Source organism: Symphalangus syndactylus, chromosome 2 (assembly GCF_028878055.3).
Source record: "Symphalangus syndactylus isolate Jambi chromosome 2, NHGRI_mSymSyn1-v2.1_pri, whole genome shotgun sequence".
Taxonomy (NCBI): domain Eukaryota; kingdom Metazoa; phylum Chordata; class Mammalia; order Primates; family Hylobatidae; genus Symphalangus; species Symphalangus syndactylus.
Window position 1 is genome coordinate 47,661,664 of NC_072424.2, and position 16,676 is coordinate 47,678,339.

The 16,676-nt window shown below is 39.6% G+C and overlaps 1 protein-coding gene across 2 annotated transcripts; it reads left to right on the forward strand.

Moving 5' to 3' along the window:
• The first annotated feature begins 4,322 nt into the window (after nt 1-4,322).
• COX7A2 (cytochrome c oxidase subunit 7A2) lies at nt 4,323-16,676 on the forward strand. Of its 2 annotated transcripts, XM_063630228.1 has the most exons (5): nt 4,323-7,375; nt 9,400-9,687; nt 12,100-12,189; nt 12,976-13,060; nt 16,475-16,676. In XM_063630228.1, the coding sequence occupies exons 2-5, from the start codon at nt 9,574-9,576 to the stop codon at nt 16,531-16,533; spliced, it is 348 nt and encodes a 115-aa protein (XP_063486298.1). In that variant the 5' UTR covers nt 4,323-7,375; nt 9,400-9,573; the 3' UTR covers nt 16,534-16,676. The 2 variants fall into 2 exon arrangements, with proteins under 2 accessions (XP_063486298.1, XP_055111922.1); XM_055255947.2 differs by having other exon boundaries at nt 4,323-9,687.

The window sequence follows — 16,676 nt, forward strand, 5'->3', positions numbered from 1 at the left end:
AAATAGTAAGTTCTAAAGGCTTTATGATAAAAAATAGTAGTCCCTGCCTGAACTTTCCTTCCCTCCCAGAGGCAATCACTGTGACTCCAAAAGTTGTTTCTTCTGTTACCTTAGTGTATCTAAATAGTATGGCTATTCTGTTTTTGTTTTTTTTTTTTTGAGACGGAGTCTCGCTGTGTCGCCCAGGCTGGAGTGCAGTGGCGCAGTCTCGGCTCACTGCAAGCTCCGCCTCCCGGGTTCACGCCATTCTCCTGCCTCAGCCTCTCTGAGTAGCTGGGACTACAGGCGCCCGCCACCATGCCCGGCTAATTTTTTGTATTTTTTAGTAGAGACAGGGTTTCACTGTGGTCTCGATCTCCTGACCTCGTGATCCACCCTCCTCGGCCTCCCAAAGTGCTGGGATTACAAGCGTGAGCCACCGCGCCCGGCCTTATTCTGTTGCTTGATGTAACAATTTTAGACATTATTGTCTTCTCAGTAATGTTACATGATGATTTAGCTCTCTAACACACATACTTTGCCTTCTATTATGTAGTTATATCAAAATATTTAGTAAATGCATTAGCTGTTATTTAATTATGACTATAAATATTGTATACTCTAGGGCAAATGTAATATGATTTTCTTTTGCATAATTTTATTTTTCCTGGAATTAATAATTGCCTCATTTTAAACATTTACATAACTTTCTACAAATTTACCTTAAAAATTTTCCAACTTCTCTGTCAGGTCTGTCATGTTCCCATCACTGGTTTGAAAGGTTTTTGTACCCAAATATCAGATAATGTCCCTGTTTTTAACTAGAGATGTCTCTGCTGCAGTTATCTTTCTGTGCCAGTCTGTATGGTTACTCTCTTGGCCTACTATATGGTGATGATCCCATGACCTCCCTTTGTCATCCTGTGTTGGACTTACCATTTCCTAGTTTACTTTGTTTACTAGAGCACTTCCTAAAACACTTGTAGCTTGCTAAGAAATAGTATATGAAAGTTAAATGTTTTGAGTTCTTAAATGTCTAAAACACCCTTTTTCCACCCTCACATTTCATTGATAGTTTGACTAGACATACAATTTTAAATTAAAAATAAGCTTCTCTCAGCGTCTTGAAGGCATTGCTCCACTCTTGTCTAGCCTCCGTCGTTACTTTTGAGAAATTTGAACATATCTTAGTCAGATGTTGGACTTCTCCTAGATTGGTGCTTAATTTTCTTCTCTTTTTCTCCAGTTGTTTCGATGCTGTTATCTCTGTTCTTTCTAGGAGAATTACTTAATTTGATCTTGCAACATTATCTTCCTTGTATTGAATTCGTAGCACATTTCTAAAAATATTTTAATTTCTAGAACTTCTTTCATTTTATTTTGTTTCCAGAATATCCTACTTAGTTCATAGATATCTTATTTTTCTGAGGATATATATATATGAATATGTATTACTACTTTTGTTTACTGCTCTATTAACACCGAAGTTTATTTGTTGCTATTTGTAATTTGTTTTTTCTCTTGTTCATATAGGTGAATTTCCTGTTATTTCTGGCTAGTCTTGGCAATATATGAGTAGACCTCAAAACACTATTTGAAAGCTCTGTGTTTGTGGGCAGTGCTTCAGGGGGTCTAGGGAGGTTCTATTACTGCTTTTAACTCTGCTTCTTCCTTGTCCTCCATCTCACCTCCTGATTTCCACTTCACACATACTTCCTTGTATCTGTCCCTCCCCATATTTCTTCCACTTAATTGTCTCCCATTTATTTCTCCAGATAAAAATTCTGTGGTGTTCTACCTGTGAGAGACAGTGATGGAATGAGAGATCATATTTTTATGGCTAAGGGGTGGGGCAGAGGACTTTGGGGATGAGGCCATTCTGTTGTATATGCTTTCAACTAGTCATTTTCAGGCCTGTCCCTGCCTCCCGTCTTTGCTGTAACTTTTACCTCCAAACCTGAGCTTCTCAGGGGTTGTGGAATCAATCAGCGTGCTTCTCACTGGCATCCACCTTGTAGTCCCTCTAGATTGCAGCTTTCTCTGTTCAGCTCAGTCACATTCCATCTGCTTTCGGTTTTCCAGAAATTTGTTGAAATCATTTGTCTGTTGCTGCCTCCTCTCTATTCAAATTTTGGGCTCATATCTTTTTTAAAATTGTTTTTCAGATTATCATATGGTAAATTTTACTTCTGTTTTGATAGCATAGTTTTGTGAGTTTTAACACCAGAGATAAAAGTACCATAACTCCCCAAAAAACTCCTTGTACTATCCCTTTATAGTCATTCTCCCTTCCCCCCACTCATAACCCCCAATTTGTTTTCTATCCCATTAGTTTTATCTTCTAGAAAGTTCTAAATAGAATAAATGCCATATGTAACCTTTGAAACAGCCTTCTTTAGCGTAATGCCCCTCAGATTCATCCAAGATGATGAGTCTTATCAATAATTTTTCTCATATTTTAAAAATTTCTTTCATTTTACTGTCGTGGGATGGAGGAGAGATAAACTCGTGGGGCCAATCCACTATCTTAAATCAGAAACACCTTGAAGCAAATATACCCTTCACCTTTTGGTGATTTTATAATGTTTTTAAAAAAATCTTAAAAGATAAACTTTTTATGTACTTTAAGTGGTATTAATAGGAGCTTGTCTCTTTGTATATCACAAGCTTTTCTGTCCAGGGTAATGTGGAAAAAGATTGAACTCCCCTTACATCCCTTTCAAGCTTGTTATGTCACTTTGTTTCAAGCACAGAATTGCAGACAATAGCTTTATAAATATTTGTCAAATTGCTGTATCAGTGGTGTGAAATAACCCCAGGGCATGTTGTCTTTCCTTTTCATAACAAATTTTGTGAAACAATATGTCCTTTATATTTTCTTATCATCTTCAACTTCAGTCAGGGTCAGGTTTTCACCTCAAGATTACACTGTTTGTACTCTGTTGACTGTCACCTATGTCTGAAAGATTCAGTAGAAAGAGTATGGGTTTCAGGAGCAGGCTGATACAGCTCCTGTACTTACAAACTGTACCTTGCAATTGCTTAAATCTTCTAAGCCATTTACCTTTCCTCGTCTGTAAAATAGGGATTTCAATACCCATTTGACAGATTTTGTTTTGAGCAATAAGGAAAGTGACAGTTAAAAAGCATTTAGCACAAAGCATAGAAAAATAGATATTCAATGAACAATTCCCATTCTTTCTGTCAGATCAAGTGAACTCACCCTTATATTGATCTTTTTGCTCCATTTGATAGGCATTTTCCTTCCCTCTCCATCTTTAGCATGTGGCTTCTGTGAATGACTCTCCTGATTTTTTTTCCCCTTATCTGTTCCTTAGTCTCCTTTGTATATTCCTTAATTATGCTAACCATATAAAATGTTGGGAGTTCTTTGAGATTGTGTTCTGTGCCTTTAAGTTACACATTCTCCCTGAACAATCTTAAGCACCTTATTATTTCTGTTGTCTTAACACTGACTGACTTCTCTATCTTTTCTTGTGCCTTGACATCTGTCTTGAGCTCTAGATTTTTCATTATTAATCTCTCGAGAAATGAAGGTTAATAATGAATTAACCTAAGTTAATAAGGCCCAAGTAGCAATCATTCCACACAAGCCTGGGTTTAATAAGGTCAAAACAGGAATAATCTCACACCAACCTTTCTTACATTCCCTGTTATTGTGAATGGTATAGCCAACCACCTTGAGGTAAGCCAGAAACCCTAGCTCTCTTCTCCAGCTGCCCAACCTAATCACTGTATTGTGTTGATTTTTGAATGTTCTTTCTTTTAGTTGGGTCTCTCATCCCTCCCCTTATCTACGTCTCTCTTGATGATTTAGTTTAGGTTTTTCTTCCTCCTTGGATTACTATGAGAGCTTTCTGACAGACTCTGTGACCCTAATAACTCATGCCCAATCCAGCCTTTCATTACTAGAATGGTCTTGAAATAGAGCTCTGATTTTAACAGTTTGCTACTTGAACCTCTAAGTATCCCGTCAAGTTGTTTAATTCATCACTGAAATCAGCCTTCCACTATTACCTCAATTCTTCGTTTGTTCTGCAAATCAAACCATTTGCAATTCCCCAAGACATTTGGCCACCCTGTCTTGTTTGCCTTTGCAAATGTTATAGCTTTTGCCTAGATTTTTCTTCTTACCCAACCTTTCTTCCCATAATAGTAAACATTTATTGAGTTATTTTAATAGCCACCCAATGATGATGAATACTATTATCTCCATTTTAAAGACAAGAGAAACTGAGGTGTAAATAGATTATGTACCTTACCTTCAGTCATGTCACTACCACTAAATGGCAGATTCAGGATCTGTCTGACCTCCAAGTTCTTAACAACAATATATTTTTTTCTCTTTTCACTCCATCTAGGCCTCTTGTTTTTGCAGTTCTGCAGCACATCAACGCTTGATTCCAAATTCAGATTGTTAATCATGTTCTTGTCCTAAGTCTGGAATGACTTAATTTCTGCTCCATTTGTTCTACCAGACCTGCCAAAATTGTCTTTTGTTTTTTGAGACGGAGTCTCACTCTGTCATCAGGCCAGAGTGCAGTGGCGTGATCTCAGCTCACTGCAACCTCCGCCTCCCGGGTTCAAGCGATTCTCCTGCCTCAGCCTCCCGAGTGGCTGGGACTACAGGCTAATTTTTGTATTTTTAGTAGAGACAGGGTTTCACCATATTGGCCAGGATGGTCTTGATCTCTTGACCTCGTGATCTGCCCGCCTCGGCCTCCCAAAGTGCTGGGATTACAGGGGTGAGGCTATAATCTGCGCCTGGCCCAAAATTCTGTCTTTTTACAACCTTAGCCCACTAGTTTCTTTGAATTTCCCATACAACTTTTATTGTGCCAGTTACCTGGAGAGTCATTTATGTCTGCATCAAATTTACTGTTATGTATGATATTCCTAGATTGTATTCTCCAGAAGGTCAGACACTTTAAAACAATATTCCCTTGCGTGTATTACAAAGTGTTACATTCATAGTAGGTAGCCGGTAATTATTGTTCAATGGGGAGTGACTCATGTTCATGTTGATGAAAAGAGTCAAACTCTGTAAAATATTTTAAGAGACTTCTTCTGAGCCAAATATGAGTGACCATGGCCCGTGACACAGCCCTCAGGAGATCCTGGGAACATGTGCCCAAGGTGGTTGGGATACAGCTTGGATTCATATATTTTTGGGAGGCATGAGACATCAATCAAATACATTTAAGAAATACATTGGTTTGGTTCAGAAAGGCGGGACAACTCAAAGTGGGGGGCTTCCAGGCTATAGGTAAATGTAAACATTTTCTGGTTGACAACTGATTGAGTTTATCTGAAGATCTGGGATCAATAGAAAAGAAATGTTTAGGTTAAGATAAAGGATTGTGGAGACTAAGTTTTATTGTGCAGAGGAAACTCAGATAGCAGACTGCAGAGAGAGCAGGTTATAAAATGTGTCTTATCAGACTTATAAGAGTGCCTGGCTCTTAGTTGATTATCTCCTGGATCTGGAAAGGAAGGAAAGAAAACAAAGGGGAAAGGAGATTCTCTATAGAATGCGGAGAACAGGAAACTTTGTAGGGCAATTTCAAGGTATGGCAGAGAAGCATGTTTTGGGGTAAAACATTTTGATTTTCTTCCTCGTTATGCCAGAGTCACATGGGAAAGTAAGTCATAATATACAGGGTTAAATAAAACCCATCTGATGAGAATTTGTGGTTTGTAGGGCAGGACTCCCCAGACCCTTTAGATATGAATTTGGGCAAGATAAAAAAAAATCAGAGATTAGTCCTCATTCATATGTTTTATCAAATTGTTTATCATAAGGACTTTAGAGTCAGAGAAAAAGATCATTACGAGTTAGTCCAACTAAAGTTTAATGATGAAAAGACTGAGGCTTGCAATTAGATAAAGTAATAAACTAATACAGCAACTAAGACAGCAACTGTTTCCTGATTTCCGAAAGTGACTCAGAATGTGATCATGTATGGAATTATATTGAAATGTTATCTCTTAACCAGTAGTTTGTAACATTAAAGTTCACATGAAACTGTTCTATATTTTTATAAAATTGGAAGTGGATTAAGCATGGATCTAGAATTAACAGGTGTGTACGCACACACATCCAAATCACACAAAACTATTCTGGCTTCCCTCTGTTTTTGTTATTTATAGATTCTATAGGCAGGATCAAAGTCAGGGTTATCTTGTCTGCTTTTTAAAGGAAAAAAAAAAGATTGGGTAACTATGCTCTGGTAACTTTGCATCAGTAATTATGAGATATTTTCACTTAGTACTTTCACATCTGATGTCCATCTTACTGACAAGACTTAAACCATGACCTACCTCAGGTTTCCCAGATATTTCTCACATATTCCCCCTGCCAATTTTGTTATACTGTTACAAAACCCTCCGGAGTAAGTATTTTCCAAAAGAAACATTTTCTAGTTTTCTAACATTACGAAAGAGTAAGGATAAAAGAACCCCAAACTGATGTTTTGGAAAGCATTCTATTTTGAAAGTAACTTCTGGTTCAGAGGATGAATTTTAAAATGTGGTAATGTTTCTAGTGTGCCTGGGGAGATCCAATAAAGTTTGTTAGGTACCCAGGCAAATTTCAGTCATTTGTATGTCAGGATAATCACAACTTACAGAAAAGGAGCAAGAAGATAATGAATGAGGAACCCTCGGACTGAAAACATTTGGAGGGAGTACAAGTACTAAGACAGATGTTTTGAATTTTTATACTCAATAATCCATTCTTTCGTGCGGATACAGTTCATTCATTTAATCAATGTATATTGAGCATTTTCTATGTGCCAATTACTATTCTAGATGCCAGGGATACATGAGTAAACACAACCGAGTTTAGAGCAGAGTCATATGATCCAACTTAAGTTCTTAAAAGAATCATTGCTGTGTGGAAGATAGTGGAAGAGTGGAAACAGAGAAACCCGTTAAAAAGGCTTTTGACATAATCTGAACAAGAGATGATGATGGCTTGGCCAGTAGTAGTAGTACTGTTGGAGATAATGAGAAGTGGTTCAATTCAGATTATATTTTGAAGGTGCAGCCAATAGAAATTTTTAATAAATTGGTTTATAGAGTATGATAGCAAACAAAGTTTAAGGCTTGAAATAAGGAAAATTGCAGAGGAGAAAGTTGGGGAATAAGGAGTGGAAAGTAGAATTCAGTTTTGTTTGTAAGTTTGAGATGCGCATTAGCCATCTAGGTGGCGATGTCTCAAGTTAATGGCAAAGGCCAGGCAGGAGATTAGTTGTCAGCACATGAATAGTTTTTCTTTCCTAAAAAAATTCTTTTTCTTCATACAATCTACAGGAAGTGGGAGGAGTAGTTCAATGTTAGAAGAAATCACAAAATGGATGAATGTAGAAAAAAGGTGAGAAACTGAAATTTTAGAGGTTAAGAGGATAAGGATCCAGGAAAGGAAACTAAAAGGAGCAGCCGCTAAAATAGGAGAACCACCGAAGGAGTACTGTGGAAGCCACTTTAAGACCGTGCTTCAAATGATCATACTCTTTCTTACACGTATGGTTTACCTCCAAATTAAAAAGCGAAAGTATATGGTGAGGGACGGATTAACTATGTTAAATGCTGTTAATAGATGGAGAAGGTGAAAATTGAGTTTGACAGTTTGTTTAGCAACCTGGAAGCTATTGGTGATTCTAAACAAGAGCAGTAAAAGCCTGCCCAAAATGGGATCAAAAAAAGATTAGGAGGAGGAGAAGGAGAGACAAGTATAAAGAAGTCTATAGGATGGTAACGGTAATCAAAGGAATTTGTTTGTTTTTAATTTGGGAATGTGTTAATAGATGGAATGATCCAGTAAAGGGGGAAATTGTACTGAATAACATGCATATAAGAATCTATGTCTACTTTAGGATCTATTTAATGTGAATTCATGGCTTTTTTTTTTTTTTGAGACGGAGTCTCACTCTGTCGCCCAGGCTGGAGTGCAGTGGAGCAATCTTGGCTCACTGCAAGCTCCACCTTCAGGGTTCACGCCATTCTCCTGCCTCAGCCTCCTGAGTAGCTGGGACTACAGGCGCCCGCCACCACGCGCGGCTTATTTTTTGTATTTTTAGTAGAGACGGGGTTTCACCGCGTTAGCGAAGATGGTCTCGATCTCCTGACCTCATGATCTGCCCGCCTTGGCCTCCCAAAATGCTGGGATTACAGGCCTGAGCCACTGCGACCGGCCTCATGGCTCTTTTTGGACAGTCATAAGCTTCTTAGATCTGTCACTCAATGTAATTAATGGATGTATTGGTTAATACTGCCTTTAGCAGTGCTAGGGGATTGGTAAGAAATCCACATAATCTCTGCGCTTGGGAAATTTACAATCTAGAGTTGGCTAAGTGGAGAAAACATAAGAGAGCACATACAACTAACAAATTCAGATTATGGACAATGTACTTAAAAAAATCCCACGCCCTAGCTATTGGCACGTGGTAATTTTGCCCAGAGTTTTGGTTACATGCATAATCCAGAGGGGTGTAGAAAACCAGGTCCTTTCAGTACCAATCTAAGGAAGACATGAATTGGGGTGTTTATAAACCTTGGGGAGGAAGAGAATTTTAACTGGGACTGGTAACTTGGTGGGCCCATTGACATACAATAGATTGTGAAGAAGAAAACCCCAAGGATTATAAGGAATAGTTTTAATATTACTAATTTTTATCCTTTGCTGAACCTATGGGTTTCTTATTTGAAATGGCAATCACATAATTTGTAAGAGTTTGTAGAAAGGTGGAAAGATTATTGTAATACAGGGTAGATATTTGCATTTGTACATACTTGAGGGTAAGGACAAGAAATAAACACTTGTAATGGGGATTACTTAAGCAAAATGGATGACACCGACAGCCTTTCTGTACAACAAATAATTGCTGTGCTTCTCAACTCCAATAATGAATGTAGTGCCCTGCTGGATCTGGGACAGCAAGACTTTTGAGTCCAGATTCGCCATCCCATTTCTTGTCCCCTAACGTTTCCTCAGAAGCGAGCGAGCCTCTTCCACAATTTGGGGACACTGTGGAAGAGCTTCTTGCTTGGGGAGTTCTGCAGCAGTCGAAGGTACAAGAAGATAAAAATTGGTATCTCGACACAGCTCTTACAGCATATTCTCAACACAAGGAACAGTAATGTCCCGCAGCAGTTCCTTCGGTGGAAAAAACTGACTGTATCCGTGTAAGAGGAGTAATTCTTTTTTGAATTTTATGAGGCTTCAGAGCTGTATTTCGGCCAACCCAGTCTTTGTTCAGTTTCTAGCGGCTTAAAGGTTGCCCAGTTTTACGCCTTCTCGCTCAAAACAGACACTAGTTTTCTTTGATAGCCTGGTCTCACATTGACTTCGTCTAAGCTTATTACATTCGTCTCATAAATCGTTTGCTTTTTCCCCAGCCTTAGCTCCACGGAGCAGCTTCCTGAACATCGAAAGAGTCAGGAACGAGATCACGAGACAGACGGCGAGCCGGCTAGAGCGGATAGAGCCGTACTGCCGCTCTAGTTTTTCTTTTGCTCTCTATGGTTAGGAGCGCAAGCCTCTCTTCGGCCGGGAAAGATTTAAGTTAGTGAATGCTTACGCAAGACTCGGAGGTAGTTCCGGTTCCGGCGTGGCCATTTTCGTTGCTGGTGTTCAGTTGTGGCGTTTGCTGGTCAGTAACAGCCAAGATGCTGCGGAATCTGCTGGTGAGGAGCTTCTCATCTTGCATTCATGATGGGGGCGAGGGAGTGGAGAGGAGGCTGAGGCACCACGACAGAAAACCCTCACCTGGGAGGGGTGCAGAAGGCGGCTAATGAAGTCACCTTGATTCGTGTCCTTTTCCCCTGACCTTACTTTCCCTTCCGTCTATTCCTCTCGCCCCAGGCCGTTACTGGGTGGATGTAAGGAGTGGAGAGGCTGGGGAAGTGACCAGAGACTCGTGGGTTAGACCCGTCTTGGGTTCTTAGTCACCATCCCTAACCCTGTCGGTCATTGATGAGGTTAGTAGCTCCGATCTGAGTAAAACCAAGGACCCAGTGGGGAGTGTCTGACACCCGGAAGCATCAAGCAGAAAGGTGTTCTTCTGGTACTGAAAGGTTTTAAGTTTCAATGGTTTTGAGCTTTGCGAGCTTGAGAAGGCAGTTTAAAAACCAAGCCATTCAATTCTGGGTGGAACTTTAGGAATAGTCATGGCTGAAGTGCAGTGTTACTTCCGTCAGGCGATTGTGCATTGCCCTTCACCCCTCCCCGATTTGGAGCATGTGAAATATTTCCCCACATTTTGAAAAAGAAAAATGCGACAATGATTACTTTTTACATTATTTAATGAAGTTTTGCTTCATTAAAATCCTCAATGTAATTTTAGAAAATCGAGAGCATATTTGTTTGATTATTTAATTCAACTGGATATGTAGTGCAAGTCTCTTCTTTGAAAGCTGTATACCCTCTTTAAAATTTTTTAGGAAAAATGTAATGAGAGAAGCATTTTAATTGAGAAGGAATCATGCCAGTCTATTTGCTGTCAAGTAATAGATTTTTTGTTGTAGTTTGTTTTTATTTATGTATTTTTTTGAGGCGTAGTCTCACTCTGTTGCCCAGGCTAGAGTGCAGTGGCACGATCTCGGCCTACTGCAATTTCCGTCTCCCAGGTTCAAGCGATTCTGCTGCCTCAGCCTTCCAACTAGCTGGGATTATAGGCGCTCGCCATCAAGCCCTACTAATTTTTGTATTATTAATAGAGACGGGGTTTCACCATGTTGGCCAGGCTGATCTCGGACCCTTGACCTCAAGTGATGAGCCCGCCTCAGCCTCCCAAAGCGCTGGGATTACAGGCATGAGCCACTGTGCACGGCCTTTTTTATTTTTTATTTTTGAGCGGAGTTTCGTTCTTGTCGCCCAGGCTGGAGTGCAGTGGCGCAATCTCGGCTCACTGCAACCCCTGCCTCCTGGATTCAAGCGATTCTCCCGCCTCAGCCTCCTGAGTAGCTAGAATTACAGGTGCGCACCACCACACCCAGCTAATTTTTGTGTTTTTAGTAGAGGCGGGGTTTCGCCATGTTGGCCAGGCCAGGTCTCGAACTCCTTACCTCAGGTGATCTACCCACCTCGGCCTCCCAAAGTACTGGGATTACAGGCGTGAGCCACCGCGTCTGGCCAAGTAACAGATTTTTTTTTTCTTTTTTTTTTTGAGACGGAGTTTCACTCTTTTTGCCCAGGCTGTAGTGCAATGGGGCGATCTTGGCTCACCGCAGCCTCTGCCTCCCGGGTTCAAGCGGTTCTCCTGCCTTAGCCTCCCGATTAGCTGGGATTACAGGCATGCACCACCATGCCCGGTTAATTTTGTATTTTTAGTAAAGACAGGGTTTCTCCATGTTGTTCAGGCTGGTCTCGAACTCCGGACTTCAGGTGATCTGCCTGCCTAGTAATAGAATTTTTTTTTTGAAACAGAGTTTCGCACTTGTTGCCCAGGCTGGAGTGCAATGGCGCAATCTCGGCTCACTGCAACCTCTGCCTCCCAGGTTCAAGCGATTCTCCTGCCTCAGCCTCCCAAGTATCTGGGATTACAGGCATGTGCCACCACGCCTGGCTAATTTTGTATTTTTAGTAGAGATGGGGTTTCTAATGTTGGTCAGGCTGGTCTCGAACTCCTGACCTCAGGTGATCTGCTCCCCCGGCCTCCCAAAGTGCTGGGATTACAGGTGTGAGCCACCACGCCAGGCAGGTTTTTGATGATATGGCAGTATATTATGAAAATATTTGAGTTTGGTGTATTTTAGTTAAGCACTATTGTTGTAATATGTGTATGTCAATATGTTTGCATCAAGGATTATAAAATGCTACTGGTTCTGTTCAGGTAGAGATCATGATTTTATTTTTTGGTTAGAATCTGTATGAATTGCTTCTTGAATATGTTATTTGGAGACTGCAGAATGTAATTGGAAGAGCAGAGGATGGATGACAAATTGAAAAACCTGGATGCTCTTTCATGACTTTGCTACTGACAAATCAGATATGCTTCAAGTCTCAATTTACCTTTTCTATAATATAAACGACTGAAAATAGTTGGTTTTGAAGGTTTCTTTAGGCTCTAAGTCTGTTTAATAATATTTTCGTTTTAGGCTCTTCGTCAGATTGGGCAGAGGACCATAAGCACTGCTTCCCGCAGGCATTTTAAAAATAAAGTTCCAGAGAAACAAAAACTGTTCCAGGTACTGAAGTATTTTATAGGAGACTGTTACTTGTAATAATTAGATTACCAAAAGGTAGAGTTGGGATAAACAAGTATGTGTATAAATTAGATCATATGACAATATAAACATTACAAAAAAAGTCAAGGACATGTACCATACTGCTAATAGTGGTTGTCTCTTGGGGAAAGACCTGGTGGAGCAGAGCAATTTACCTTTATAAGTAGTTTGATTATGAGTTAATTTTTGTTTTATTATGGTTTCTAGCTTTTCCTAAATAAAACTTAAAGTGATTAAAAATAGTTGTATCATATATACATAAAAATAAAATACTTTATTGAACAGATGTACTAAATAGCTACTGTATGCCGGATTAGATGCTAGGGATATAATTTAGGGTTATAAACCAAAATCCCTTCCCCAGTTTTTTAAGGGAAAAAAAGTTTCCTATGACTAAATCTAATGTGTAGCAATTATTGGTTCTTTTATATTTAAGTTATATTAAAGTTGTTGAGATCAGTGTGTATGTTTTATAGCTTTAATGTTTATATATTCTTTGGAAAGACCATCATTAATGGATCTCAAATTAATGGTGGAAAAAGAATGCTGACTTTTAGGAATTCTTATTTTAAAAGTAGTAGGAGTAGAGACAGAATAAAGAAAATTGTAGGTCTTTTAAATTTTAATACTTAAAATACTTTAATTCTAGGGATTTAAGGAGCTGTATCATTTTATATGCCTGTTCTTTTGAAACAGTTGGAAATGAGTGAGACATTTATTATTGTCTTTTTTTTTTTTTTAATCTAGGAAGATGATGAAATTCCACTGTATCTAAAGGGTGGGATAGCTGATGCCCTCCTGTATAGAGCCACCATGATTCTTACAGTTGGTGGTAAGGCCTTTGGAATGTTTGAAAGTTTATAGAAAAGTAATAGTAATGATAACTGATAACTTTATTGCTTTTGCTATGCCAGTATTTTAATGCAGGCAGTCTGTCTCCAGAATTTGATATCTTACTGTATCTCATAATGATTCGAGAGGGTGACTGATACATACTGTATAAGAGCATTGTGATGTCTTTTTTTTTTTTGAGACGGAGTCTTGCTCCTGTTGCCCAGGCTGGATTGCAGTGGCGTGGTCTCGGCTCACCGCAACCTCTGCCTCCCGGGTTCAAGCGATTCTCCTGCCTCAGCCTCCTGACTAGCTGGGATTACAGGCATGTGCCACCATGCCTGGCTAATTTTGTAGTTTTAGTAGAGACGGAGTTTCTCCATGTTGGTCAGGCTGGTCTTGAACCCCTGACCTCAGGTGATCTGCCCACCACGGCCTCCCAAAGTGTTGGGATTACAGGCATAAGCCACTGCGCCTGGCCTTGATGTCTTAATAAAACAATAACACCAATAAGATTTGATGATTATCTTGTGATAGAGTTGGCTTTCTGAGTCCCATTGATGGCAGTGAAGGCTATATTTCAGTCAAAAACATCCATTATATCCCACTTCTTATAGCAAGGGCTTTAAAACATTTTGACTGTGATACAAAATAAAAGCACACTTTACATCTAAACTTTGTACAGACATATTTATGACTAAAACAAAATTTGTATGGAACAATACTTTCACTGGAAGGTAAAGAGAAGGGAAGCTATATTTGAGTGATTATTTTGTGCCTATCATATTCATAGGAATGCCACATACTTGGATTTCTGTAAATCTTGCATGAAGTCTATAATATGTCCTCATTTTAAAGATGAAGAAATTATGTTAATTACCTATTTGGGAAACTCTGCCCTCACACCACAACAATCAACATGGAAGACCTCTGTTGCTAAATGTGTGGGGGTTTTTCCCTACACACCAAGTAATGGACACCAGCTAGGTGTCCTCCAATTCAGTTTCCACACTATCTACTGGGAGATAGCATCAGATTCCACAGGTTGATGGCACAAGACTGTCCCCTCCTTCCCACCAGTTGCAAGTTTGGGTCTCTGGAACTTCTGACTGACTGGCTTTAAGTTGCGGTTCCCACAGTCCCCTCGTTGGGGAAACACATTTACCAGTTTATTATATATATATATATTTTTTTCTCATAGTTTTTTTTCTTTTATTATACTTTAGGTTTTTGGGTACATGTGCACAATGTGCAGGTTCGTTACATATGTATCCATGTGCTATGTTGATTTCCTGCACCCATTAACTCATCATTTGGCATTAGGTATATCTCCTAATGCTGTACCTCCCGCCTCCCCCAACCCCACAACAGTTCCCGGAGTGTGCTGTTCCCCTTCCTGTGTCCATGAGTTCTCATTGTTCAATTCCCACCTATGAGTGAGAACATGCGGTGTTTGGTTTTTTGTCCTTGCAATAGTTTACTGAGAATGATGTTTTCCAGTTTCATCCATGTCCCTACAAAGGACATGAACTCATCATTTTTTATGGCTGCATAGTATTCCATGGTGTATATGTGCCACATTTTCTTAATCCAGTCTATCGTTGTTGGACATTTGGGTTGGTTCCAACTCTTTGCTATTGTGAATAGTGCTGCAGTAAACATACATGTGCATGTGTCTTTATAGCAGCATGATTTATAGTCCTTTGGGTATATACCCAGTAATGGGATGGCTGGGTCAAATGGTATTTCTAGTTCTAGATCCCTGAGGAATCGCCACACTGACTTCCACAATGGTTGAACTAGTTTACAGTCCCACCAACAGTGTAAAAGTGTTCCTATTTCTCCACATCCTCTCCAGCACCTGTTGTTTCCTGATTTTTTAATGATGGCCATTCTAACTGGTGTGAGATGGTATCTCACTGTGGTTTTGATTTGCAAGGACTTCATGTCTAAAACACCAAAAGCAATGGCAACAAAAGCCAAAATTGACAAATGGGATCTAATTAAACTAAAGAGCTTCTGCACAGCAAAAGAAACTACCATCAGAGTGAACAGGCAACCTACAGAATGGGAGAAAATTTTTGCAACCTACTCATCTGACAAAGGGCTAATATCCAGAATCTACAATGAACTCAAATAAATTTACAAGAAAAAAACAAACAAGCCCATCAAAAAGTGGGCAAAGGACATGAACAGACACTTCTCAAAAGAAGACATTTATGCAGCCAAAAAACACATGAAGAAATGCTCATCATCACTGGCCATCAGAGAATTACCAGTTTATTATAAAAGGTATAGCCTGGGCATGGTGGCTCATGTCTGTATTCCCAGCACTTTGGGAGGCTGAGGCTGGCAGATCACCTGAAGTCAGAAGTTCAAGACTAGCCTGGCCCACATGGTGAAACCCTGTCTCTACTAAAAACACAAAAATGAGCCGGGTGTGATGGCACACACTTGCAATCCCAGCTACTCGTGAAGCTGAGGCAGGAAGATTGCTTGGACTGGTAGGCAGAGGTTGCAGTGAGCTGAGATTGTGCCACTGCACTCCAGCTTGGGCGACAGAGGGAGACTCCATCTCAAAAAAAAAAAAAAGATAAAGCCCTAAATTCCTTTTGGCCAATGTGACCATTTCTTAGACATTCTGGTAAGTAGTTTTTAAAATGAAATTCCAGTTGTCAGCTTTTTTTTTTTTTTTTTTTTTTTTTGAGATGGAGTGTCGCTCTTGTTGCCCAGGCTGGAGTGCAATGGTGCAATCTCGGCTTACCGCAACCTCTGCCTCCCAGGTTCAAGCAATTCTCCTGCCTCAGCCTCCCAAGTAGCTGGGATTACAGGAATGCATCAGCACACCTGGCTAATTTTGTATTTTTAGTAGAGACAGGGTTTCTCCATGTTGAGGCTGGTCTCGAACTCCTGACCTCAGGTGATCCGCCTGCCTCAGCCTCCCAAAGTGCTGGTATTATAGGTGTGAGCCACCATGCCCGGCCCAGTTATCAGCTATTTTTTATATTACATTTGATTACTTTATACCACTGTTTTTACATTCACTTTAGAGGGAAGGCTTGCATATTTTGAACTCTTTTTTTTCTTTGGCATTTAATCGTCCTTAGCATTTCTCAGGCAGTCTTGGGTTAATATGGAAATGACCTTTGTAAATGTTCTTAGATCTTATTTTTAAAAATTTTTGCATTTTATGTTGACAAATATATTATTGTGCCACACTTTCTATATTAAAACTAGATTAAATATATTTTACATATATTTATTTAAAATTTTTCCAGCACCTATCAAAATACTTTTTTGTGTTCCAATTAAGGTAGTCTTAATGCGAACTTACAACTTTTGAACTGGAATATTAAATTTATACACTTAGATCTTAGAATTTCTGGTTAAGTTCTTTTTTGTTTTTTATTTTTAGGAACAGCATATGCCATATATCAGCTGGCTGTGGCTTCATTTCCCAAGAAGCAGGAGTGACTTCAATCCTCCCAGCAGTCACTTGGTTCAGTTTCATTCAGCTCTCTATGGACCAGTAATCTGATGAATAACCGAGCTCTTCTTTGGGGATCAATATTTATTGACTTGTAGTAACTGTCACCAATAAAGCAGTCTTTACCATG

Coding starts and splice junctions, on each gene's coding strand:
- COX7A2 (XM_055255947.2), top strand. CDS start 9,574: ATGCTTACGCAAGACTCGGAGGTAGTTCCGGTTCCGGCGTGGCCATTT. Junction 12,190..12,975: donor AGAAACAAAAACTGTTCCAG/GTACTGAAGTAT, acceptor TTTTTAATCTAG/GAAGATGATGAAATTCCACT. Junction 13,061..16,474: donor CATGATTCTTACAGTTGGTG/GTAAGGCCTTTG, acceptor TTTTATTTTTAG/GAACAGCATATGCCATATAT.